The 27,673-nt window shown below is 43.4% G+C and overlaps 1 protein-coding gene across 1 annotated transcript in view; it reads left to right on the top strand.

Moving 5' to 3' along the window:
* Positions 1 to 27,673, top strand: part of KCNH1 (potassium voltage-gated channel subfamily H member 1) — a 424,393-nt gene that overhangs the window by 14,656 nt on the left and 382,064 nt on the right. Inside the window, exons 2-3 of the mRNA XM_088845243.1 lie at positions 15,520 to 15,643; positions 19,895 to 20,001. Coding sequence (XP_088701369.1) covers positions 15,520 to 15,643; positions 19,895 to 20,001 — 231 coding nt within the window. The remainder of the gene's footprint in view (positions 1 to 15,519; positions 15,644 to 19,894; positions 20,002 to 27,673) is intronic.

Here is a 27,673-nt window from a genome sequence, read left to right as displayed (position 1 = left end):
TTACCAAATCTTTTGATCTGTTTTGTTTTAAAATTTTAGCAATTTATTTAGCAATCATATCCCATGCGTGTGTGACTGAGGCCCTTTGCACTGAAATATTAGTGTTTCTTAATGGGAGGCAGGGCCTTTCTAACTCATAATCCCATGCTGTTTTCAATGCATGAGTTTTATATGAAGGAATGAAAGCATTCATTGGAAAACACTTGGGTGTTATTGGGGTCTATCATCGTCCTCTGCCCTCTCATACTTTGTTTAGAAGGAGTGAGCCTGTAAGTGAAAGATGAGGTGATCTAAGCCACTAACTTGTTGTTGTTCAGTTGCTAAATCGTGTGCAACTCTTTGTAACTAACTATCGTGGGCCAGAGTCCCCCCAATAATGTCACTTCAGGTGTGATGGAAAGACCCATCCCTGTCTGCCCTCCCTACCCACCACAGGGTAACAGTTTCCAAAAGTTAGGGATTCTGAGCATCAGGTTAAGAATTACTTTATCTCTATCGTCCTGTCTTAAATTCAGACATACAGAGCGAGACAGTACTTTAAATAACTAACAGGGAACTCTGAATTTGTTTATAAGACAAGTCTTCCACAATAGGAGAAATAAATTGATTTAAATAACAGAAAGCTCAGAAAAGAGAGCCAAGTTCAGACAGAGGGGATGAAGTATCCCGAACTTAATCTGCTTCACAATGTTGCTGAAGCCAGACCTTAACTATATTTTAGACATTGTTGACATATCATAACATACAAGCAGCAAAATCATCTACCAGCTGTAGGTAAAAGATGACTAGTGCCCAAAGAGAGTATAAGATCAGTTGTCATTTCTAATTGAGTTGAGAACTTTTTTGGGCTACTGATATTTCAGAGACAATCCAGGGAAAATTGCAATTCATGTGAGTTAATAATAAAGGTGGTGAAGACAGTGAAATGGGTCATATCAGGTGATGTCTGGTACTGTTCTAAGTGCATTCATTCTTTGATTCATCAAACACTCATTCTATACTACCTCCTATGTGTTAAGGTACTGTTCTAGATGCTGGAGATTCAGTGGGAAAGGAAAAACAGGCTCTTACTCTCGTGAAGCTTGCATTCTACTGGGGACGCAGATGAGCAAACATCCAGGTGCCTAACATGTCAGTGGTGTCAAGTGCTTGGAGAAAGAGAAAAGGAAACAGGTGTCAGGTGAAGCTGGTTTTTTTCCAGATTAATTGACTGATTGGCTATCTGTAGGAAAGGAACTATAATTGGCAAATATCCTGCATGCATGCTCAGTTGTGTCCAACTCTTTGCAGCCCCATGGACTGTAGCCCGCCAGGCTCTGCTGTCCATGGGATTCTCCAGGCAAGAATACTATAAGTGGATTGCCATTTCCTACTCCAGGAGATCTTCCCGACCCAGGGATCCAACCCACATGTCCTGTGCATTGGCAAGCAGTTTCTTTATCACTGAGCCGCTTGGGAAGCTCCCAGATAGCCTGAGTCCTACATTTGATTAGGTGTTTTTTGTTTTTATAAAAATTAATTTCTGGTATAGATTTTATTTCGGAGAAGGCAATGGTACCCCACTCCAGTACTTTTGCCTGGAAAATCCCATGGACGGAGGAGCCTGGTGGGCTGCAGTCCATGGGGTCGCTAGGAGTCGGACACGACTGAGCGACTTCACTTTCACGCATTGGAGAAGGAAAAGGCCACCCACTCCGGTGTTCTTGCCGGGAGGGTCCCAGGGACGGGGGGCCCGGGTTCAGGCAAATAAAATCATCGTTTCCCAATCTTTGTCTAGTGCTTCATGGCTCTTGTCCTCATCATGTATCTCAATCAGTCTTCTCTTGTCCTAAAAGGAAGAAAAATGTTTTAATATTTTTACTCAAACCTGCTTCCTCTAAGAGTGCTGATACCCTTAGTAAATCTACAGTGTTGAGAGTGTCCTGAAGATGTGTTCTCTTCTAAGAAAAATATTCTGAGTTATTAGAAGCATATGGTGAAATATTTACTGTAGCTCTCTAAATAATCAGTGTTGGCAGGGAACAATAAATTTGTGTGAGCGGCTCGCTGAATGCAGCTTTTATCTGTGTAATTGCCCAAACTGAGTCACTTTTCTAAGTCATTGCTTTAGTTGGTTTCTCCTTTGTTATTTGTGGTAATTATGATGAAAAGCAATTTTCTAATAATTTCCTTTTCGAGTGTCTCTGTGTTGTGCTTTATGGGCAAATGGTAGGTTTGGGATGATTTTGACACACCTGACGACTGCAGTGTGGCTTGGCTCATCGCCCATCCGCTGAAGAAGCCTTACGTGCTTGGGGGGATGAGCTTTCCAATGCTGAGAGAATGTTTTATTCCACCAACTGGAGGAAAGCTGTGTGTGGGCTGAGAAAGGTTGAATGTAGGAAGCCTTACATTTAATTGCATGCAGTCTTCCAGCTAAAGACCCTCAGGGAGTAGAAGGGCATCTGAGGGAGGCTGCAGAATTGGGTTGATTTGCATCAAAGACCTGGAGACACTGGGAAATTTCAGATGAGAGCCAATGAATAAATCATGGCAAGGGCAGCCAGGCTGAACCTCCACGTTTTACTGAACAATGTGGGAGGGACTCAGTTCAGAAAATAGGAACTTGGAGGCAGGCTTAGGGCCTCAGCTGGGCCACTGGCTGATGGGGAGTTACACATTCTACCTGAAAAACCTATACACACGTGCACACACACACACACACACACACACACACGATATATATGTATATGTCAAAAGCATATGTCTTATCTGGATTTTATTGATTCCAAAGGCACATTTAGGCATTTTCTGTATATATAAGTGGAAACACCAATATGTGATTTATTGCTACTGTAAAATCCCCGACAAGATGTTTTTACATTAATACTGCACATCATGCGTGCATGCTAAATCACTCAGTCATGTCTGGCTCTTTGTGACCCCGTGGACTGTAGCCCACTAGGCTCCTCTGTCCTTGGGATTCCTCAGGCAAGAATACTGGAGTGGGTTGCCATGCCCTCCTCCGGGGGATCTTCCTGACCTAGAGATCAAACCCGTGTCTCTTACATCTCCTGCACTGACACACAGGTTCTTTACCACTGGCGTCACCTAGGAAGCCCACTGCACATCTATCCTATCTTCACATCCAAACAATTCCACTGATAAAAGCCGGTACAGCACAGTTCACCTAAAGTGTGAGTGTCACTTCCCACTGAGTCAAGTTTAGAAGGGGTTGCTACTATTTTTAAAATGACCCAGGCTCTACAGAGTCCATCATTTGGAAAAGTGATATTTCAAGGTGATGACTGGTTGATTGCTCCACCTGGGTGTGAGGCCTGCAGGTGGCCGAGGTGTCACCTGACTTGTTCTTTGTTATGAATCCAGTTATGTAGGGCAGTGGTCCCCAACCTTTTAGGCACCAGGGACTGGTTTCATAGAAGACAGTTTTTCATGGACTAGGGAGGGGGAGATGGTTTCCGAATGATTCAAGCACATTACATCTATTGTGCACTTTATTTCTATTATTATATCAGCTCCACCCCAGATCATCAGCTATTAGATCCCAGAGGTTGGGGACCCCTGACTTAGAGCATCAGATTTGATTGCTGCCAGAAGCATGGAGATCTTGTAGCTTGCCCGCACAGAGCCTCACTGAGCTGAAGTGACTGACCCACACAGCTCATCAGGGACAACACTTCCATTTGAGCCCAACTTGTTGTTGTCTCCAGTGTTAGTCTTTCAAATGGTGCTCTAGGCGCCTAGGGATTGCTGGGGAAGGGTGAATTAATAAGGTGGCACTTACCCCTCATTTTCCCACTGGCTTTCTTTGTTGATTGGGTTGATTGGGTTCCTTTGTGCTTCTACATGTCATTTCAGGGCTTCTTTCTCCCTAGGGGACCTCTGCTTGTAGGGTCTCCATATGACCTCTCCACTAGTGTAGCTGGACTTCTCCCATAGCAGCTCAGGGCTCCCAAGAGCATGGAAGCAGAAGCTGCTAGACCTTAATGCTTATGGAAGTGGAGCGACATCCATTCTATTGCAATGTGTTGTTTAGAGCATGTCACAGACTCACCTAGATTCAAGGGGACAAAACAAAAGCATGAACTCAAGGGGCCTGATAACTCTGAATCTGATTTTAGTCCCTATACTCTTGCAACTCTCCCTTGCCCTCACCCCTCATGTCTTATAAATGAATCATACAGAATGTACCCTTAAAGGCTGGATTCTTTCTCTTAGCGTGCTTTTGAGATTCATTCACGTTATGGCATTCAATGACAGAACACACACACACACACATACACACACGAAAAGCATGAGTGCAAGGAGCCAAGGTTTATCAGGGGCTACCAGTAGAATCTCAACTGTTTATTGTGATGTTTTGACTGTACCAGCTACCATAGAGTTGAGAGTCTGACACAGGTAAAGGGCTGGCCTTTCTAGAAATCTTTTATTTTTTTTAAAGAAGAGAGAAAGTGAAAAGGTCTGGCAAGGCACTGTTGGTGTTCTGGAAGAGATTATGTGTTGTCTCTTGCTTTGTAGGGAGTTTGTAAAGACTCTTACCAGTGTGATTCAGTAGTGCCAGGAGGCAGGAAAGCAAATGACCTCTCAGTGCCCTTTGGGGTATTAGAGGTTTGATCCCTTTCATATGTTGTATGTGGCTTAGTCACTCAGTTGTGTCTGACTCTTTGAGACCCCATGGACTGTAGCCCGTCAGCTCCTCTGCCCATGGGGATTCTCCAGGCAAGAATACTGGACTGAGTTGCCATGTCCTCCTCCAGGGGATCTTCCTGACCCAGGGATCAAACCTAGGTCTCCTGCGTTGCAGGCAGATTCTTTACTGTCTGATCCACCAGAGACCATTTTTTCCTCATTGGAGACTGGTTGAGGGAGCCAGATGAAGGTAAAAATACAATATCAGCTTTTTTATTGTTAAACTAGATTGGAGAACATGGCCGTGCCATCTGTCTCCCTCCTCAAGCCTAGACTTTGGCTTTAGGCTGTGAGTTGCTGATCTTCTCCTAGGTCAAGAATCTGGAGCTGATAGAGCAGGGGAATGGCAAGACCCATCACAGGTGGGATGTGAGTCTTATGAGGAGACAAGTGGCTCTAACTCAAGCTCTGTCTTCTCCCAACATACTGGGCTCAGGCTAGTTTGAGAGGCCAAGACACACAATAGATGCCTCTTGGTCTTGAGATGCCTACTGATAGCTTGATGAATCTACTCAGGGAGATATAAGTGAGGGAGATGGAGAAACAAGGCAAAAGTATTCATTACAACTTTTCTTTCTGGGGTGAGTGGACACCTCAGTGAAAGCCTAGGTGTGAAAGAAGAGTTGCCTTTATAAAAGCCTTTTATTACAATAGAGCTTCTTAGAGTCACTCTATTGTGCCAAACCTAGAGTCCCAGAGTACCTCCAAGGACTCTGAGGGAGTCTCAGAATTTGTAAGCTCTGGTTCTGTTGATTCTGTTAAAGATTGTTGCAGGATGGTATACAGTGAAGAACATTGGCTTTGGTGCTTGTGATCGTTATATGGTTAAACATTATTGTGGATGTTTCTTTGAAGGTGTTTTTAGCATTTAAATTAGTAGACCGAGTAAAGCAGATTGTTCTCTCTAATGTGGGTGGGCCTTATCCAATCAGTTGAAGGTTAATAGAGCAAAAGACTGACCCAACCATGAATCAGAGGGAATGCCTTACTGATTTTGAGCTGGGAAATTTTTTTTTTTTTCCTTGCCTTCAGGTTTGAATGGAAACATTGGCTCTTCTGTGGTCTTGCGCCTGGCAGCCTTCAGATTGGAACTTACGCCATCAATTCTCTCGTTTCTCAGGCCTTTCGACTCGAAATGGAGCTGAGATCCATTGGCTCTCGTGGGTCTCTAGTTTGCCAGCTATAGACCTTGGAACTTGTCAGCGTCCATAATCACACGGGCCAATTCTTTCTAATAAATCTCTGTCTTTCTGTCTCTCTCTCCTACAGCTATCTCCTGTCTCCTACTGCTCCTGTTTCTCTGGGCAGCCTTGACTAATAGAGTATAGATATGAGACAGTAGCTACTCTGTTAGATGTGTGACACAGAAAGAGTCCCTTTGATTTGCTAAGTTCTCTTTGTTGCTGTTATTTTAGTCTCTAAGTTGTGTCTGACTCTTTTGCAACCCCAAGGGCTGTAGCCTGCCGGGCTTCTCTGTCCATGGGATTTCCCAGGCACAAATACTGGAGTGGGTTGCCATTTCCTTCTCCAGGGGCTCTTCCTGACCCAGGGATCAAACCTGCATATCTTGCATTGGCAGGCAAATTTTTTTTCTACTGAGCCACCAGGGAAGCCCCTAAGCTCTTTCACAAGATCTATAAAAATGGGTTAATACTTGTGCCTGCCTACCTCATGGGTGAGTATTAATTAACACATGTGGTCTTGATGGTGATGATCTATCTGTCTTCATAGATAAAGAATGTCAGATATCCTAACATTTCTCGGTTTAAAAACTCCAAATCTCTTAGATCCAGATCTAAGAGACATGTCCATGTCATGTGGCTTTTGGGATCTTAGTTCCCCCACCAGGGATTGAACCTGGACCCTTGACAGTGAGAGCCTAGAGTCCCTACCAGTGGGCTGCCAAGGGAATTTCTCAGATCTGGTCAATTCTGATGCAGTCTCAGGAGATTAGATATTTTTAATATTTTCTCCATGCAGTGGGTTACTTTCCCAATTAAGTTTTGCTTGGCTTCAAAATAAATTTTCATTTATTGAGTTTGGAAAATGGTAAGTAATCCCAGGGTCATTTAGGGTTGGATGTGGAATGCACATCTCTGCATTTGGCTAGAAGACCTATGTCACTTCATTAGAGCCCACTTATTTGGCATTCTTTACCAGTGGGAATATAGCCAGCCACCCAGAGGAATTAAGGAGCCTTGGCTTAGCAAAGTTGCTGTCATGGAGTCCTTGCACCAGAATTTATGCACTTTTGTTTTTTCAGGAGATTCCAAGTTTCTGAGCCTGTCTATTCTTATGACAGATATACTTTTAGAGACACAATGGCAAATTAACTCAGACATACCTAGGTTCACTTCTGTATTTTAACAGATTCTAGTTCCCTCACAGGCTCCCACCACACTGTCTGGCAAGGGGAAATCAGTCCTGGGAGGACTCTGAAGTTTCCAGTTAGCATCTCAAACTCTTTCAGGTGGTCTTTTGGGATAACTTGAGCTTCCCTGGTGGCTCAGATGGTGAAGAGTCTGCCTGCAATGTGGGAGACCCGGGTTCTATCCCTGGGTTGGGAAGATCTGGAGAAGGAAATGGCAACCCACTCCAGTATTCTTGCCTGGGAAATCCCAAGGTCAGAGAAGCCTGGCAGACCCCATTCCATGGGGTCACAAAGAATTAGACACGACTGAGCAACTTCATTTTTGGGGGTAATTCAGTGGATTTGTGTTTAGATGCTCGTTCTACCCATAGGACTTACGTTCTGTCTTTGATAGAATAGAACTTGGTGCTCTGCCCCAACCCAGCATACTCAGTGTGTGTGTGTATAAAACTTGATCTAACCGAGGCTCTCCCTGGCTCTGTAGCTCACCCTTGATAGCTGGTTGAGCCCTCAAGTTGATCTTAGGCTTGGACAGTGTGAGGTGCAGTCTTTATCTACATGGTTATCACTGCACTGTGACAACCATCTGCTTAGGCAACTACAGCAGAAGTGGAGCAGCTGGAACCTTCTAAGTCTTTTCCAGACCCCGTGGGGACTATGGAAGGCTGCGGGGTGCTGGCAGGACCAGCACCTTTGAGTCACCAGTGTGGTGTTCTCTCCCATCACTGAGTCTAAAAAGGGGATCCAGGCACAGTGTCTCCCCTCTCCTATCGTTGTGTGGAAAGAAGACTGTTCTAGAAATAGGTTGGCACACTAAGTATTGAAAAGTAAGAAGTGATAGTTTGCAAGTGAGGGAAGAGAAAAAACATTGAATAGACAGGAGAACTGAAGCACTGAGAAGAGCAATTAGTTCTACCCACGTCAGTATTTCCTGTGGGCATCGTTGTGTATCACAAGGAAGAATCATAATATATGACAGCAATGATGGTAGTTAACTCATCAATTAAATGTCTCATTATACTTAGTATTTTGTAGGAAAGTACATAAATCTAATGTGTTACAAAGATTTTTCATAGAAATGGTCTGATCTTAGTAGAATAAGGAGGAGACTATGTAATATGATGATTAAATCATGGATTTTGAAGTCAGATAGAGCAAGTTCACAGAGAAGGCAATGGCACCCCACTCTGGTACTCTTGCCTGGAAAATCCCATGGATGGAGGAGCCTGGTGGGCTGTAGTCCATGGTGTCACTAAGAGTTGGACACGACTGAGCGACTTCACTTTCACTTTTCACTTTCATGCATTGGAGAAGGAAACGGCAACCCACTCCAGTGTTCTTGCCTGGAGAATCCCAGGGATGGGGGAGCCTGTTGGGCTGCTGTCTACTGGGTCGCACAGAGTCGGACACGACTGAAGCGATTTAGCAGCAGCAGCAGAGCAGGTTCAAACCAACTCTACCCTGCTATAACTGAGTGGGTCCTTAGAGACTTAGTTTTTCTTGAATAAAATGATAAAGTCCATGACACTTCATTCAACAAAGTAATGTTGTTGTTAGGTACTAAGTCATGTCTGACACTTTGCGACCCCATGAACTGTAGCCCGCCAGACTCCTCTGTCCATGGGATTTCCCAGGCAAGAGTACTGGAGTGGGTTGCCATTTCCTCGTCCAGGGGATCTTCCCAACCCAGGGATCAAACCCGTGTCTCTTACGTCTCCTGCATTGGCAGGTGGGTTCTTTACCACTGGCGCCACCTAGGAAGCTGTTATTTGTATAGGTGACCCCCCCATTTTACAAATTCAGAGATTGTACTCTGGAAGGTAATTTATAGGTTATTTATTTGTATCTAATGGGCTTCCCAGGTGGCACTAGTGGTAAAGAACCCGCCTGCCAATGCAGGAGATGTAAGAGAGGCAGGTTTGATTCCTAGGCTGGGAAGATCCCCTGGAGGAGGGAATGCCAACCCGCTCCAATGTTCTTGCCTGGGGAATCCCATGGGTAGAGGAGACTGGTGGGCTACAGTCCGAAGGGTCACGAAGAGTCAGACACGACTGAAGTGACTTAGCATGCAGGCACACATTTGTATCTTATAAATTGAATATGTTCTTTTTTAGCCAACCATAGCAGGGTACACATGTGTGCTATGGATGCAGTGGGTAAGGGGAAAGAATTTCTAAATGCTTGGTTTCTCTGGTGTTAGAAGCAAATGGCTTTGTGACTGGAACTAAAATTCTTTCATTCATTGCAAGTCTGTGGATAAGAGGGAGTTCTCTTTTTCCCAAGGCATATTGTTTTATTTATTTATTTGCTTGTTTATTTAACTGAATAGTTAATTTACAATATTGTGTTAGTTTCTGGTGTACTCAAAGATATTCAGTTATACATACATTTATAATTTTTCATCTTCTTTTCCATTCTAGTTTATTGCAAGACACTGAATATAGTCCCTTACGCTATACAGTAGGGCCTTGTTATTTATCTGTTTTGTACATAGCAGTTTATATGTGCTAATGCCAAGCTCCTAATTCATCCCTTCCTCCCACGTTTTCCCTTTCGTTCCCGTAAGTTTGTTTTCTATGTCTATGAGTCTTTTTCTGTTTTATAAATAAGTTCATTTGTATCATATTTGAGATTCTACATGTAAGTGATATCATTTGATGTTTATCTCTCTCTGGCTTCCTTCACTTTGTATGAGAATCTCTGGGTCCATCCGTGTTGCTGCAAACGGCATTGTCCTGTCCCTGTTTGTGGCTAATGTTCCACTGTGTGCATGTGTGTGTGTGTGTGTATACTGCATCTTCCTTATCCATTCATCCGTCAATGGACAGATGTTTCCTTTCTGAAGTCAAGGAAGATGCTGGTGTACATGATTCTTCCCAGATAAGGCTGTAATATGCCCCCCAGGATCACTTGGAGTGCTTGAGAATAATGAATACCTTTAAAAGATGACCAGACTACTTTTATGAGAAATTACAGTGATACCTGGAGCTGAAATATATTCCATTCTCATTTTTTTAGTAATTGAAAAATTTAATCAAGAAGTTAACCTCTTCTGATTAAGTTCATTAAAAATTAAGAATATACTTATTTTTATCAAAGTAGTATACGTTCATGAGTAAAAATACCAAGCTGAAGAGCTTATAAAGAAAACAGTTGCCCTACGCCTTGCCTTTTCAACCATCCTGCTCACTGGAGGCCACATTTTCTAATTACAGCTGTTACTTCTTATAGTTTCTGCCGTGTCTCTAAAATAACATGTGTTGTCGCTATTTTCAGGTTTATCAATTTTAGATATTATCTGTTGAGTTCTGTTAATTCATTTGAGCTTTTAGCTTATGTTATCTATTTCCTATCCCTCCTCCTAATATATTATTCCCTTATTGGTTATCTTTGTAGCTTTCAGTGAAATATTTATACCTTTTTAAAAATTAAATCAGCTCCAGACACCGTCTGATGATTGTTCTCCTCTTTCTCAGCTTATCATTTGTATTTTTACAGAACTGATGGGGTTATTGAGATACTTACAGTCGAATATTCCATGCATACTTTGACGGTGTTGGTTTTAAAATTGGAATTTAATAAGATGTTTGCGTGATGACAGTGATGTGATATAGTATGATTTGGCTTCCCTTCTTCACAGCTTTTGTTTTCTTTGTTTCTAATTTCCTTTCCTGCCCCCCAAATCATATACCTTTATTAAACTTTTTATGTTATTCCAAATTATCAAGAATATCATTAGATCCTGACTCCCTTTATCTCTAGATTAGTCTCTTCTGGAACGTCTGTTCTCGGAACCGTTCTGTATTGAATTCTTCATAGCAGCTTCCTTCCCTGCTTTCCGTATTTGGAGCCACTTCCCCTTAGTTCCCATGTTGTCTTCTTTCCTGCTTTACACCCTCTTTTTGCTGATACACATCAAGTTAACTTCCTGAGAAAGGCTATATGGGACATAAATTTCCCAGCTCTTATCTGAAGATCGCATCTGGCAATATTGTTAGTCTACCCTCACGTTTGATAGTTTAATTTTTAAAAAATGTCTTTCTGCTGTTCTTATTAGGATGCATGCTATTCTTCTTGACTGATCTGTCTTATTTTTTTCTTATGTTTCCTATGTCTCTGTTGAATTTTAAATTGTTACTCAGTTTTAATTTATGGGAGCTCTTACTTGCTTGTTCATTTGTTCTCTCATGAGTCTTCCTTACTCACCCCCCACATCTTATTTTTGTTCTATGGATATATTATCTCTTGAATCTTTCTGAGTCTACTAATTATGTGTGTTTTTCTAAAATTCTTCTCTGTTTCCTAGTCATTTTCCCTCTCCTTTCACTTTATTTTTTTTTGGTATGTGTGTTTACCTTTTAATTAATTTGCTTTTAGGGTGGCCTAAGATAGGAAAGAAATGTAAACGTATGTAGTTAAAGTATTATTTATTCCTCCCTCTCAGCACATAGTCCTAATGGGACTTTACCCGTGAAAAGTTCACTCAGTTTTACCCTCCTACCTAGGTCTTCTGAGATTATTACAGTTTTAGGCATTAACAAGATAGAGAGTTAAACCCACTTGACTTCACAAGCACTCGGGTAATTCAGTGAATTTTGTACTTATTTTAAGGCTTAGTTGCTCAGTTCAAGAAATGTGAGGTTTTTTTTCAGGGAGAGAAGACTAACATAAAGGGATTGCCCGTCTCTAGAATACAGTCAGAAGTCCTTGACACTCAAGACTGTCCCCAGTCTGGCCTCCAGGCTCCTCTCCTGTTGGTTTCCTGGCTGTCCTGTCTGTCTACAGTAGTCTGCTTTGTGTCCTCCAGACCTTTGCTCACGCTGGGTCCTCTGCCTGGAATGTTCCCTTCCTCCCACATCTTCTTGAGTTCACCAAAGGCAGGCATCATATTTTCATTTCTATGTCTATTGTTTTTTATATCATCTGTGGTAGTTATATCTTGAAAAAGTGAAAGTGAAGTCGCTCAATCATATCCGACTCTTTGCGACCCCATGGACTGTAGCCTACCAGGCTCCTCCATCCGTGGGATTCTCCAGGCAAGAGTACTGGAGTGGGTTGCCGTTTCCTTCTCCAGGAGATCTTCCCAACCCAGGGATCGAACCCGGGTCTCCTGCAGTGCAGGCAGACGCTTTACTGTCTAAGCCACGAGGGAAACTCAGTTATATCTTAGGCATTGAAAATGTTTAACCAAATTTTACTCATCCTTCCAGACTAGAGCAAGTTCATTCATGACCACTCTGAGACACAATCCTTTACCTCCCTTGAGCAGGTTAATCATTTTATTCCCTGGTTCTTTAGTTAGTTGTATGCATGCCTGCTTATCCTGGTATGTTCCTGGAGGACATGTACCACGTCTTGTCAAGCTGAATATCCCAGGGTTTTGCATTGCGTGTTGTACCTAGGGGGAATCTGAAGTATTTATATATGTCTGGGAGGGATAGAAGGAAAGACCAGCCATAGATTTTTATTAAAGATGTATTTATAAGGCTAGCAGGTTTGTAGATACACTTTATGAAGGTGCTATTTTCCGTTCATTTTCAATATATCAAAGCATTCTCAAGAGTAGATTAAGAGTAGATTACTGTGTCCCTCATATGAATGTGTGTATCACAACAGATAAGTACATAGACACATATCTTCAGCAAAGAGAAAGAAATTGAACAAATAAGAAGTAATAGACACTCTAAATTTAAGAGTTAAAACTTTGAAGTTTTGAATGTTCATAAAATGAATCCCTCCCTGAGTTGAAATGCTCGTTCAGGCTGACAGTAAGCATCACTTCCATTGCTAATAACTAAGTAAATAAGCTCTTCTTTCATTTTAATTCTGCTGCTTCTGACCATTGGACCAATCTTGTTTTATCTGATGCTGAATCTCGGACCCTCTGAGGCTCAGGTTGGCTGCAAATGCCACGGCCCATGGGGTCAGCAGTGTGCCCACATCGCCACACCCAGGAGTTCTCAGTGAGAAGTCTTCCTTCCAATACAGAGGTGATCTCTGATTACTTGGAGCAAATGGAAATTTCGAGTAAGAAATGAAGGCGCCATGGCACCTGCCCCAGACTGAGGAGTCAGGCTTAGGGCCCCGGGTGGCCCTTGAAAGCATCTGCAGGCTGGGGAGGGGACGCAGCCCTGATCTCACAGCGGGAAGGCGTGGATGCATTCACCAGATGACCATCCGCCGTTCCCGCTTATGTCCGCTGGCAGAGGCTCAGGTGTGTGGGGTCCATCTGGCTGAGGTAAGGTATCTCTTAGGGAAGGAAGCCATGCTACAGACCCTTTAGCTTTCAGCTTTCCTGGTGGTGGAGACCACCCAGCAGAGACGTCACCTTTCAGCAGGAGGGGCTGCAGCAGATAGTGAAGGCACAGTGGACCACCACCACCTTTTGGACCACCAGAAAGGAACACTGTCTGTGTGGCTGTAGCACTGCAGAGAGGCTTCTCAAAGCTGGTGGCAGCTAAACTGCCCACTTGAATCTAAAAGCTCTCAAATGTTTGCAAGTGTTAATAAACAAACCAAATGAAATATATTCACACAAAAAGAATAGCTTACTCTGTTTAGCTATTCCTCCTGTGTCTCCTTCCTCTGTTCCTTCTCACATAGATAGGAAAGGATGATTACCCATGCTGTGAATGATCTGTAAGTGATATCTGTTCTGTTCTGTTCTGTTCCGTCGCTCAGTCGTGTCCGACTCTTTGCGACCCCGTGGACTGTAGCCTACCAGGCTTCTCCGCCCATGGGATTCTCCAGGCAAGAATACTGGAGTGGGTTACCGTTTCCTTCTCCAGGGGATCTTCCCAACCCAGGGACCGAACCCGGGTCTCCCGCACTGGAGGCAGACGCTTTAACCTCTGAGCCACCAGGGAAGCCCGTAAGTGATATACTAGAGCCCCTTCCCCTCCTCCCCCTACCCAAAATGAAGCAAAGAAGACCCATACAGACTCTTCCTTTGTTGTAAACCGGAGGGGGTTGTTTATACATGCACTTGATGTGGAGTGAAAAAGTGCATGTATAAACAACCCCCTCCGGTTTACAACAAAGGAAGGGTCTGTGTGGGTCTTCTTTGCTTTCTTTTGGGTAGGGGGAGGGGGGAAAGGGGTGATTATTCTGTGGAAAGGAAAGCGTCAAGCCAAAATAATGATTATATTTAAGTTCTGGATGTTATTTGCTTAAGGTCTTGAAAAGAGAAAAGGGATACTTGATTTCCTGAGCACAAAAGGTATTGAAGACTTTTGATCTTTAAAAATGTAGTTAGTGGTGAGAGCATGCCCGGCAACCAAACATATCTGGCTTACTTAATCCCTGCATCTTGAGTGAATGGTGGTCTAGTGCTCCATGAAAGAGGTCTGAACTATGCCTTCTGTGGCTCCAGGATTTCAAATCAGTGATGTTTGTCATTGCCCGGCATCTCGATCAGGTTCCACAGAGCCCCAGTATTGGGGTCTAGTCACTTCCTCACCAAGAAGAAGGGTCTCTGATATGTGTGTTGCGGGAGGCATTCTGCTGTTGTCCCCTTTGCCTCTCTAAGGAGGCCTTCTCCATGGACTGGCAATTACTAATCAGGGTGAGTAAGGCCAATTTGTCACTTCTGCTCAAAAGACTGACAAGCTAAGATGCTGGATGGAACTCAGAAGAAATTACTTTCAGTTTCTCACTAGCTCCACATTAGAATACTCTCACTGAGATGAAAAATTAGGACTTGAATGTGTCTTATGGAAATCAGTGAATTTATGCAGTAAACGTTGGTTGATTGGTTAAGCATTCTTCCTTTGGAGTACATTACTTTGCCAACAAAGGTCTGTCTAGTCAAAGCTATGGTTTTTCCAGTAGTCATGTATGGATGTGAGTGTTGGACTGGAAAGAAAGCTGAGTGCCAAAGAATTGATGCTTTTGAACTGAGGTGTTGGAGAAGACTCCTGAGAGTCCCTTGGACTGCAGGGAGATCAAACCAGTCCATCCTAAAGGAACTCAGTCCTGAATAGTCATTGGAAGGGCTGATGCTGAAGCTGAAACTACAATACTTTGGCCACCTGATGCGAAGAAGTGACTCATTGGAAAAGACCATGATGCTGGGAAAGATTGAAGGCAGGAGGAGAAGGGGACGACAGAGGATGAGACAGTTGGTTGACATCACCAATTCAATGGACATGAGTTTGAGCAAGCTCTGGGAGTTGGTGATGGACAGGGAAGCCTGGCATGCTGCAGTCCATGGGGTTGCAAAGAGTTGGACACGACTCAGCAACTGAACTGAACTAAACTGAACCTCAGCATTTGCTTTCGAAATATTCAGTTTTAGAGCTCTGTTCTTCTGTGTTCCTCAGAGGGCCAGTTTCCTATTCAAGAGAGTATTTTGGGGGGAAACAAAAAATACCTGGATTGGTTATTACGTCCTCATTGAATCTCAATAATGTCTTGCCTCATGTGCCCTCTTCTCCTTCTTGTTTTCTTTTCAACAGATACTAACTTTGTGTTGGGGAATGCCCAGATAGTGGACTGGCCTATCGTGTACAGCAATGATGGATTTTGCAAGCTGTCTGGCTATCACAGGGCAGAAGTGATGCAAAAAAGCAGTACCTGCAGGTATTTATGTTTGGGCTTGTTCTGTTGAACACTCTTTCGTGGTATCTTTTTGGAAAAAGAAAATGGCTTACTCAACTTGGGAATTTCTTTTCAAGCAGTTTCATTCAGGAATGGACTTCCCAGGTGGCACAAGTGGTAAAGAATCTGCCTGCCAATGCAGGAGACAGAGGAGATGCGGGTTCGATCCCTGGGTCAGGAAGATCCTCTGGAGGAGGAAATAGCAACCCACTCCAGTATTCTTTCCTAAAAAATCCAATGGACAGAGGAGCCTGGAGGGCTACAATCCAAAGGGTTGCAAGGAGTCGACTAAGCACATTCAGGAATACTTATCACACTATCATCTCTAGTTCATATGCTATACTGGGAAAATGAAAGAAGGCCTAAAACATGGTCTCTACAACTAATGAATTTACAGTCAGTGAGATGAGGCAAAACCTAGAAAAACTCAGGAAAATCATTTTATCAGTAAAATGTAAACTCAAAAGTTTGAGGTTTTAGATGGAAATTATGTGAAAATTAGAAGATTAAACAAAGTTAAATGAAGATGAAATAAAAATTTAGGTCATTAAATGAATTTTAAAAATACATGGTTGTTAAAAAAATTTTTTTTTAAATTCTTTGGCCACATTGAGTGGCATATGGGATCCTAGTTCCCTGATCAGCGATTGACCCTGTACCCCCTGCATTGGAAGTGTGGAGCTTTAACCACTGGACCACCAGAGAAGTCCCTGGCTAGCCATTTTTGAAGAGTAAATACCATTTTGGAGACATGCTCGTAGGGCTTTCATCAGAAATAGTGAAGAGGCCGTGTTTTGCTGCCTTGCTGTTGCCACACCAGTCTTTGATTACTGATTCAAAGACACAAGTGAAGGGTGCTGTGCAGCTTGGGCATTTGGCAGGGTTACTCGCCAAGTCGTCCCGTGGGCTGTGTCACTAGAAAAGCTCTTTTAGAGCATCTTCGAGGTGCTCAGTGGAGCCTGTGGTCCAGGCCCTGTGCTGTCTCAGCAAAGTCTTGGCTCCATAGCCTTTTGCTATTCTCACTCATTGCCTTCCTCAAGGTCGTCTGTCTTCAGTGGTGTTTGCATGCAGTGAATCATTTCCCTAAACCTGTGTGCTGTGCTTAGTCGGTTCCGTCATCTCTGACTCTTTGCCACCCCCTGGACCATAGCCCACTAGGCTCCTCAGTCCATGGGATTCTCCAGACAAGAATACTAGAGTGGGTTGCCATGCCCTCCTTCAGGGGATCTTCCCAACCCAGGGATCGAACCCACATCTCCTGCATTGGGAGGTGGATTTTTACTGCTGAGCCACCCAGGAAGCTCTTCCTAAACCTGTTAGATCCAAAAATGAGCTCATCTCCAAAGGGAGGAAAAACCCGTTCAACCCAGGCATAGTTTGGTTCTCAGAAGTTGCATATTCTTGGTATTAAATCAGCCAAGTAACTCATTTGGTGAAAAGTATTAAATGTTTGGAAAATATTATCATTTTCTTAAATCTTAGGTTCTGGGGACTGGGAAATGGGAAGTGTAAGCTTCCCTCACAGTTTTAGGAATTATGGCTCAAGTCTTACAGTGGGATTCTCTTGTGTTCTTGGTGTGCCCTTATCCTCTGAGGTGTCTGTGTGTGCTTATCCGCGTGCTCATCTGTGTGTGTACAAACATAATCCGAACACATTGGGGGAGACAGCTTCACTTTCTAGTGTGGCTTGAGCACCTTCCCTTACCTGTCTTGCTTCTTACTGACTATCATCAAACACTTAAAGAAAATCAGATAAGAGTACTGGATAATTTTTATGCAGATAAGAGAACTTAGTAAGTTTCTAAGAAACTTACTTATTTCTCTGAAGGTGTCCCTTCTCTAGCAGGAAAGGTAGCATGCCCTGTGTTAGCTACATCCCTAATAGCTCAGAGACCTTTGGCTTATTTCCTGCATCGCAGGCATCTGAAATCTAATGTCCAGACAAAGGAAACTTGTATCTACCACTGAACTTCAGCTTGAAAAAGCACATAGAATAGGGAAAGCTGGATGTAATGATGGCACTTCATTTGTTTGAAGACTCCATTTAGCAGGGGTTGATTTTACCTTGTGAAGGAAATTGCCAGCCTGTATATCATCACATCACTTAAATGGAGGTCACTTGCCTAGCAAATCCATTCAGAAAGGGAAAGTGGGAGGAAGCTAAAAAGGCCTTTGAGCAACTGGCTAAGCAAAATGGTAATAGAGCATAAGTTTTTACCTCTGAAGAGAAAGAAATCCTCTTGTTCTCAGGCATGGCTAATTTAGTTTTGATCTATCCTTCTTTTTAAAGGTAATTTACCGAGCGTGGTTGTCGTTTCCTGATTTATAGTTGAAGAACACAGTCCCAGAGCAGCGCGTGACATGAGATGGGAACACGGGGAACTGCAGCTGTTTGACTCAGTGGTTTAGGAACTGGGCTTCCTCACTTCCGAGGTCTTGTTAGCTCTGAAATTCTCTGGTTCTATGATTCAAGTTATCAGGAAACAGCTAGGTTGCACAGCTAGGCGTGCACAGTTTTAGGAGCTGGGTGGTGTATTGTTGGGGAACCCATGCCACCGCTTCTACATCACCTCAGCCCTGCGGCCTGAGTGTGGCCGTTCTCCCTTGTTGGTGTCACCTGAAGGCCTGGAGGGGGACATGTTCACAGCGTCCACTGGCAGCCTTGCTGGAGGCCTGGCCTCTGCAGCCCCACTGAGGCGGGGCTTTTCTTCTCTTGCACTCTGTCAGTGTCCTGTGCCGTGTTCACTCTACCAGGTTGTCGGGGGCATCACCCATTCCTAGATGAGTAGACCTTGGTCTTCAGACTGTATTCGGTGTGAGGCCCAGGAAAGTGGATGGTCCTGGCAGTTACTGCCTCGCTGAGAGTCATATTACTAGACATGAACTTCTACTACCCGGTTTTTTCCTAATTTTTTTTTCATGCTGCTTATTAACTCTGTTAGCCTAATTATCTCCAAATGTGAAGAATGAAAAGTGAAAGTCTTAGTTGCTTAGTCATGTCCATTTCTTTGCGACCCCATGGACTGTAGCCTGCAGACTCCTCTGTCCATGGAATTCTCCAGGCAAAAATATTGGAGTGGGTTGTCGTTCCCTTTTCCAGGGGATTTTCCTGACCCAGGGATCGAATCTAGGTCTCCTGCATTGCAGGGAGATTCTTTACCATCTGAGCCACCAGGGTAGCCCTTACTAACCTTTTTTAAACTTATTAACCCTTTTGGTTTATTTTTCTCCAAATGCGAGGAGTATGGAAATTAGAAAGAATTTGTAGAATTTTATCATCTTGATTTTTTTCAACCCAGTTCTCTGTTTTCTTTTTTAGTGGGGTTGGGCAGGAAAAGGAGCTGCAAAGACAGTGGCTGACTTGCTGAATCTTCTTTTCTTTCCTTAGCTATATTTTAGTTAGATCATTGCACCCTTTTTCTTGTTCGATTGGTGACTTTTTGTGATTTTTTTTCCCTATTTGCTTGCTTATTTTGTTGGGAATTAGGAGAGGAAAAAAATCTGTAGTCCAAATTTATTCTTCTGTCCTTCTTAGGAAGTCTCCCAGAGTTGTATTTCTAAAATGTGGATTTGATTATGCAACTCCTTTGCTTGAAACCCTCCAGTGACTCTCTCTGCCTTCTTTTTGGGATAAAGTTTAAATTACTTCCCCTGGTCTGTAATGCCATGGTCTCATCCAGGATCTGACTCCTGCTTACTTCTGTATATTATCAGTTGCAAATTTTCTCTTCAACATCTGCATTTCAGGCATACTGACCTGAACCGTACTCAGGTTCCAGAATTAACCTCCCTCTCACCCCTGTGCCTTTGCAATGCTCCTTTTTTGCCTAGAACGTTCTTTTCACTCCTTTTCTCAGCTAATTTCCACCTGCTCTTCAGGTCTCATTTCTCCTTGCCTCTGGGAAGCCTGTCTGCCACTCAGTGCTCTGTGTCTACTGTTTGTACTGTGGGTCCTGTGTCGGGTCATACTGTTTTCTAATCTTCTGTTTAGATCGCTGTTTCTAGTGTGTCTGTCCCTTCAGACCATTAGTTTATTTGGGGGGAGATGGTGGCGGAGTGTTGATCCCATTTCAATTAGTAAATCTTTTCTGATGGGACACATGTTTTCAGTGTGTGTGTTTGTGTGTTTCACAGTGCATAGAACGGTGCTGGGTATAGAGCAGGTGTTCAACAGGTGCTTGTAGAATAACAAATACTTGCTCATCTAACTTGGGCTCTTTGGTTGCCTTGCAGTTTTATGTATGGGGAGCTGACCGATAAAGATACCATTGAAAAAGTGCGGCAAACCTTTGAGAACTATGAGATGAATTCCTTTGAAATTCTGATGTACAAGAAGAACAGTGAGTATTCAGAACATTCTGAATCATACCTTGACGTGCCTGGAAGAGCATATCTACTCTTTCTCTATTGCTGTCTTGGGTTTTCTTTTCTCTCATCAGCTAAATGTTGTGGCTTGAAGCCATTGTGTATGTTGGGCTAAATGGTATGGATCGATGAGTTCCAGTTCTGCACAGGAGCATGTGTACTTCTCACTAACCAGTTAAGACTTCTGATGTCTTTTCTGCCAAGAGTTGGTATTTTTCCTATTGATTTTCTTATGATGAGTTGCTGGCTTAAGGTACTTATAGACTTAAAGGTTCTTTTGCTGGGAGAGAGGAGGTAGGTCAGATTCTCTGTCCAGTTCACCTTCATATCTATCTCCCTATAGTACTTAGCACAGCAGGTATTATCAGTTGATTGCCCAATTAAGAATTTCTGAATAAAATTTTGTTTCCCTGGTGACCCCAGTTTTCTGTGAGAGACAGTCCTTGTCATGTATTAGTCACAGGTAACAGTCATAGCATTTGTATTGTTTATTTATATTTGTTTTCTCTATAATCACTTAAAGAATCTAGGTCAGTAGCCATACACAAGTATAAAACTTACTTTTCTCTTAGAGGTTTCCTATTGAGTGGAGACTAATTATAGTAGAAGTATGAAAAGTGGGCCATATGGCAACATGGCAGTAACAGGGTGCAGACGTGTTGAAGGGTGCTTTCTGTTTTTAAAAACACTATTTGGTTTGTAAAGAATCCTGTTCTTTATATATACGATTGAACTAGGTAGGTCATTGATTCACTAGAAAATGTCCAGGGTGGCTCAGGTGGCGCAGGAGGAAAGATGTTTATTTTGGTGGCATTCAGGATGATGTGTATCACTCTGGAAAGCAAAGGGCACATGTGGCTTTTGTCCGGAAGGACCTGGGGCTTCTTTTTCAGTCTGGAGTGCTGGAGCAGACACCTGAGAGGACTTTTTTCTGGGTGGCCAGTGCAGATGCTGAGCTGAGAGATTATCTTTAAGCATCAGCGACTCTGCGAGGGCTGGTCCCGTGATTTCTCTCTAGAGCTGCTCTCTTGCTCATTTCACCCCCTCAGCCAGTAGATCTAGTTCCTACCCTGCTACCTCCCCTAGTTCCTATCTTGAGACATTTTGCCAAATAGGGTTGAGAGGAATGACGTGAAAGCCACTGAATGGCTCTATGTGAGCCCTTCCTCTATGGGACACAACTCAAAGCCACAGCTCTTTCCAGGAGCATGCCTGAAGTGCCTTCTCATGGGAGAAGGGGCTCTGCCTGTGTTCACCGAAATAAGGGAGTGACCTAAAGGTTTCCCACGCTGGCATCTTTGTGTCCTGAACAGCATAGATTTCCTCACATCACAGAATACTAATTGGGATCCCACGTGGCGCTAGTGGTAAAGAACCCACCTGCCAGTACAGGAGATAGAAGAGACGTAGGTTCCATCTCTGGGTTGGGAAGATCCCCTGGAGTAGGAAATGGCAATCAACTCTGGTATTCTTGCCTGGAGAACCCCACGGACAGAGAAGCCTGGCAGGCTACTATCCATGGGGTCACAAAGAGTTGGACGTGAGTGAACGACCAAGCATAGACATACATAGCATAGATCATCAAGACAATGCCCTGCATTTATATTTTGCTTCAGAGTTTTCACGCTTCATTAGACCATGCATTTAACTTGCTCAAATTCCACTTTACATGTTGGGCACTAAAGAGAAAGAGAGGGATACAAAATTAAAACCGAGTTAGCGATTCCACTTGCTGTTGTCTTCAGTAGACATATACACCAGTCCTATTGTATCTCATTGCACTAAAGGTGATGCTGATATTTCTGTTTCTGTACCTTAGGTAGGTGTGGGCTATGCATGGAAGCAAGTCATTGCAGTTCTTGTTTTTACCAAATTATTAGCATCTCTCCCCTCCCTGGAGGTTGTGCTGGGCTTACTGAGAGAGATGTGCCAGTCCCTGGAGTGGCATGTCAGCCTGGGCACGGACTCTACTTCATGGGTGATATGGAGGCATTCTCAAGGGTGATTGAGGTCCTATGAAACTTTTACCTTACCCTTTGATTTTAGAAAATACGCTCAGTGGAAGGTATGACTCCATTCTTTTTAAAAATGTTGATTCTCTAAACCCGGTGAGGTAAGCATGGAGGATGTCGTCTTCATTGTATAAGAAGGTAAATTCCTCACCCAAGGTCACGCACAGCCAGGACCTGGTTTCCAGTGCTTCCCTATGGCCATTCTCTGCAGACTGGGTTAGATTTAGTGGGGGCACAGGGCAGGACCACCACATACGATGATGCAACCCTGTATAGGGGACAACTGGAAACCAGTTTGTTTGCTGAGTCCTCAGCACACCGTGACCTAAAATTGCACCTGTGCTGAGGGATGAACTTCTCCTTCTAATTTACACAAGGATGTCCACACGTTTGCAGGGGTTTTGTTCAAGGCTCAGTTTAGTTCAGTCACTCATTCCTGTCCGACTCTTTGGACTGCAGCACGCCAGGCCTCCCTGTCCATCACCAACTCCCGGAGTTCACTCAAACTCATGTCCATCGAGTCAGTGATGCCATCCAGCAATCTCATCTTCTGTTTTCCCCTTCTCCCACCTTCAATTGTTCCCAGAATCAGGGTCTTTTCCAATGAGTCAGTTCTTTGCATCAGGTGGCCAAAGTATTGGAGTTTCAGCTTTAACATCAGTCCATCCAATGAATATTCAGGTGTGATTTCCTTTAGGATTGACTGGTTGGATCTTGCTGTCCACAGGACTCTCAAGAGTCTTCTCCAACACCACAGTTCAAAAGCATCAATTCTTCAGCGCTTAGCTTTCTTTATGGTCCAACTCTCACATCTGTACGTGACTACTGAAAAAACCATAGTTTGGACTAGACAGACCTTTGTTGGTAAAGTAATATCTCTGCTTTTAAATATGCTGTTGGTCATAGCTTTTCTTCCAAGGAGAAACTGTCTTTTAATTCATGGCTACAGTCACCATCTGCAATGATTTTGGAGACCCCCAAAATAATGTCTGTCACTGTTTCCACTGTTTCCCCATCTATTTGCCATGAAGTGATGGGACCAGATGCCATGATCTTAGTTTTCTGAATGTTGAGTTTCAAGCCAACCTTTTCACTCTCATCGTGAGGCTCTTTAGTTCTTCTTCACTTTCTGCATAAGGGTGGTGTCATCTGCATATCTGAGGTTATTGGTATTTCTCCTGGCAATCTTGATTCCAGCTTGTGCTTCATCCGCCCTGGCATTTTGCATAATGTATTCTGTATATAAGTTAAATAAGCAGGGTGACAATATACAGCCTTGACGTACTCCTTTCCCAATTTGAAACCAGTCTGTTGTTCCATGTCCAGTTCTAACTGTTGCTTCTTGACCTGCATACAGATTTCTCAGGAGGCAGGTCAGATGGTCTGGTATTCCCATCTCTTTCTGAATTTTCCACAGTTTGTTGTGATCCACACAGTCTAAGGCTTTGGCATAGTTAATAAATCAAAAGTAGATATTTTTTCTGGAACTCTCTTGATTTTTTCTATGATCCAGTGGATGTTGGCAATTTGATCTCTGGTTCCTCTGCCTTTTCTAAATCCAGCTTGAACATCTGGAAGTTCATGGTTCACGTACTGTTGAAGCCTTACTTGGAGAATTTTGAGCATTACTTTGCTAGCATGTGAGATGAGTGCAATTGTGCAGTAGTTTGAACATTCTTTGGCATTGCCTTTCTTTGGGATTGGAATGAAAACTGACCTTTTCCAGTCCTGTGGCCACTGCTGAGTTGTCCAGATTTGCTGGCATATTGAGTGCAGCACTTTCACAGCATCATCCTTTAGGATTTGAAATAGTTCAACTGGAATTCCATCACCACCACTAGCTTTGTTCGTAGTGATGCTTTCTAAGGCCCACTTGACTTCACATTCCAAGATGTCTGGCTCTAGGTGAGTGATCACATCATCGTGGTTATCTGGGTCATGAAGATCTTTTTGTACAGTTCTTCTGTGTATTCTTGCCACATCTTCTTAATATCTTCTTCTGTTAGGTCCATACCATTTCTGTCCTTTATTTTGCCCATCTTTGCATGAAATGTTCCCTTGGAGAAGAGATCTCTCTCCAAGACTAGAGATCTCTAGTCTTTCCCATTCTATTGTTTTTCTCTATTTCTTTGCATTGATCACTGAGGAAGGCTTTCTTATCTCTGTTTGCTATTCTTTGGAACTCTGCATTCAACATGGGGCAGAAATGGACACAGATGGTGTTGGCTTCTTCCTGGGATTCTGTTCTTTGCTGCAGCTCCTCCAAATTCTACCCTCTCTTGAGGAATTTAGAAACTTTAAATTATTTTTGAAGCTTGAGAATTTTACAGTTGCACCAAATTCTGTGCCTTTTTTCCAACAGCTTCTTAATGACCAACTAAAATATACCTCAAAGAAATTATAGGTTCCATTCCACAAATTTTGATTTCCCAGTGCATGTAAAAGTTATATTTACACTATAACTGCAAACATAACTGTTTATTAAGTGTGCAGTAGCATTATGTCTAAAAAAGTTCATGTGCCTTCTTTAAAATTAACTAATTTATTGCTAAAAATTGCTAACCATCATCTGAGCCTTCAGTGAGTTGTAATCTTTTTGCTGGTAGAGGGTTTGAAATACTGCAAAAAAGTTACCAAAATATGACAGAGAGACATGAAGTGAGCAAATGCTGTTGAAAAAATGACACCAATAGACTTGCTCAATGTAGGTTGTCGCAAACCTTCAACTTGTTCAGAAAAATGCAGTGTCTGTGAAGCGCAATTAAGTGAGGTCTGCCTGTACCCTGTTAGACCCTGGGCTTGTTCCTAGGAATGCGGTTATGAAAAGACAGACCCAGCCTCGGCTTTTACAGTGTTTGCTGTAGTCAGGGGCAGCATCCACAGTTTAGAACTGTAAGTGTTTTGATAGCAGCACACCTGGGGGTTGTCCCTTCACTCCCAACTAGGAGGTCAGGGAGGGAGGTCTTCCCAACAGGCGGGAAATTCATGCAGAACCCAAAGGGTAGTGCTGAGTTAGGCAGAGAGAAGGCAGGGAATATCCCAGGCTGATGAAAGGAATGTGTAGACAAAAACAGCAGTGAGGGAGCGCTGACATTTACAGAGGCACAGAACAGCGCTCCTCGGACTGTGATGTGTATATGAAATCACCTGCGAATCAAAATTTGTATATTTCTATTCAGATGGGTCTACCAGAGGGCCTGAGATTCTGCTCCAGGTGTTGCCAGTGCCGCTGGCCCAAGGATCACATTCTGAGTAGCAAGGACAGAAAACAGCTACAGTGAAAGCTGACTGCCATGCCTTTCTCTTTTATGGCACCCAACGCAGTGCCTGACACAGAAGGTGCTCCACATGAATTGATGCAGCAATATCTCTTGAATAAATGAGGAGTCACCAGTGAAGCTGGAGAGATTGGGAAGGGCCAGTCATGCAGCCACATTTAAGAGTTTAGAATTTATCTTAAGGGTAGAGGTGGTGGGACTAGAGAGTGGGGTGAGGGGCGTTGAGGGGTTTTAAGCAGGGTTTGTTTTTCGTTCAGTCACTAAGCTGTGTCCAACTCTTTGCAACCCCATGGACTGTAGCATGCCATGCTTCCCTGTCCTTCTCCCAGAGTTGGCTCAAATTCATGTCCATTGAGTCGGTGATGCCATCCAACCATCTCATCTTCTGTCATCCCCTTCTCCTCCTGCCTTCAATCTTCCCCAGCATCAGGGTCCTTCCAAATAAGTCAGTTCTTCACATCAGGTAGCCCAAGTATTGGAGCTTCAGCTTCAGCATCAGTTCTTCCAATGAATATTCAAGGTTGGTTTTCTTTAGGACTGACTGGTTTGATCTCCTTGTGGTCCAAGGGACTCTCAAGAGTCACCTCTAGCACCACAGTTTGAAAGCATCAGCTCTTCGGTGCTCAGCCTTCTTTATGGTCCAACCCTCACATCCATACATGACTACTGGAAAAACTATAGCTTTGACTGTACAGACCTTTGTCGGCAAAGTGATGTCTCTGCAGGGTTGCTGCTGCTGCTAAGTCCCTTCAGTCGTGTCTGACTCTGTGTGACCCCATAGACGGAAGCCCACCAGGCTCCCCCGTCCCTGGGATTCTCCAGGCAAGAACACTGGAGTGGGTCGCCATTTCCTTCTCCAGTGTGTGAAAGTGAAAAGTGAAAGTGAAGTCGCACAGTCGTGTCCGACCCTTAGCGACCCCACGGACTGCAGCCCACCAGACTCCTCCATCCATGGGATTTTCTAGGCAAGAGTACTGGAGTGACTCGCCTTTGCCTTCTCCACTCTGCAGGGTTAATTGTGTATTAATCAGATTTTCATTTCAGAAAGACAGCTCCATCAGAGAGTGGAGATGGAATACAACATAGGAGACAGGAGGTGGGGGACTTGTTAGGACTCACCCCAGTGATAAGATGGTTGTGGGCTGCTGGGGGAGGGATGGGGAAGAGGCAGTTGAGATGGAGAGGTATCTGGGGAAATGGGATGAGGCTGAGTGTAGGGACTTTGCTGGTGCTGCCTTCTGATGGGCAAGTATCTAGCACACAGTCCTCCTGGAGGAGGCACTTGGCATGTGTTTACTGAGTGACTTTAAAGGAACCTGCTGTTTACCAGGAAACAAATGGGTGACCAACGAGTGACTCAGAGCACTCACTTCAGAGCCAAGGAGCTAGCTGTGTGGGGCTGAACTGACCAGCAGTGGCCTGGGAGGAGCAGACTGAACAGGGATGGGTGGGAGGAGGGGAAGGAGGAGGCCGAGTTTGTGGCTCCTTTCACAATTTGTAGTTCAGTAGCTCGAAACCTTCAGCATTTTAAAGCTGTTCAGAGTCCCCTGAAGAAAAAGTCATCCCTTTGAGATTTTAAAATGTGAAATATCACTATTTAAAGGAATGTTTTTTTCTTTGATATTTAAATTGGTGATGGGTTAGTCTCTAAGTCACATCTGACTCTTTGAAACCCTATTGACTGCAGCCCACCAGGCTCTTCTGACTGTGGAGTTTCCCAGGCAAGAATACTGAAGTGGTTACCATTTCCTTCTCCAGGGGATCTTTCTGACCCAGGGATCAAACTCAGGTTTCCTGCATTGGAGGCAGATTCTTTATGGACACCAGGGGAGCTGGAAAACACATATGAAGGCTTAAAGAAGAAAACCCCAAAGACTCAAAGACTCCAAGAAATACTACCATACCTTATATTTTTGTGTGTTTTGTCTTGCAGATGTTACATAATTGAAACTTTTCACATGTGTGCAATATGAAATCATACCTTTAATCTTTCATCATGAAAACATCATAAAAATATCCTTATAAAAATTCCCCATAAATATAATTTAGAAGGAATTTTATTAATACTTCCTTTATTGCTGGATATTTATGAACTCTAAATTTTCTTAATTAAACACATTGCTGGTGTGAAAACCTTTGTGCAAAGGTATTAGTTGACATTCTGAAATATTTCCTAGAAGTTGAAAATTACTGTGTCAAAGAATGTGAACCAAGGTTCCTGAGACATTTTGCCGAATAGTGTTCCAGAATTGAACCCATTTCCAAGTTCACTTGCAGACTGTGAGTGTCTGACTCATTGAACTGCTCCAGCATTGAATACTGAATCATTTAAAATGATCAAATTGCCTATAATTGCA

The sequence above is a fragment of the Moschus berezovskii genome, chromosome 17, assembly GCF_049115385.1.
Source record: "Moschus berezovskii isolate FMDL1 chromosome 17, NW_MosBer_1.0, whole genome shotgun sequence".
In the NCBI taxonomy this organism is placed as follows: Eukaryota; Metazoa; Chordata; class Mammalia; order Artiodactyla; family Moschidae; genus Moschus; species Moschus berezovskii.
Note: the sequence above shows the minus strand (reverse complement) of the source record. Positions and strands in the feature narration are given on the sequence as shown.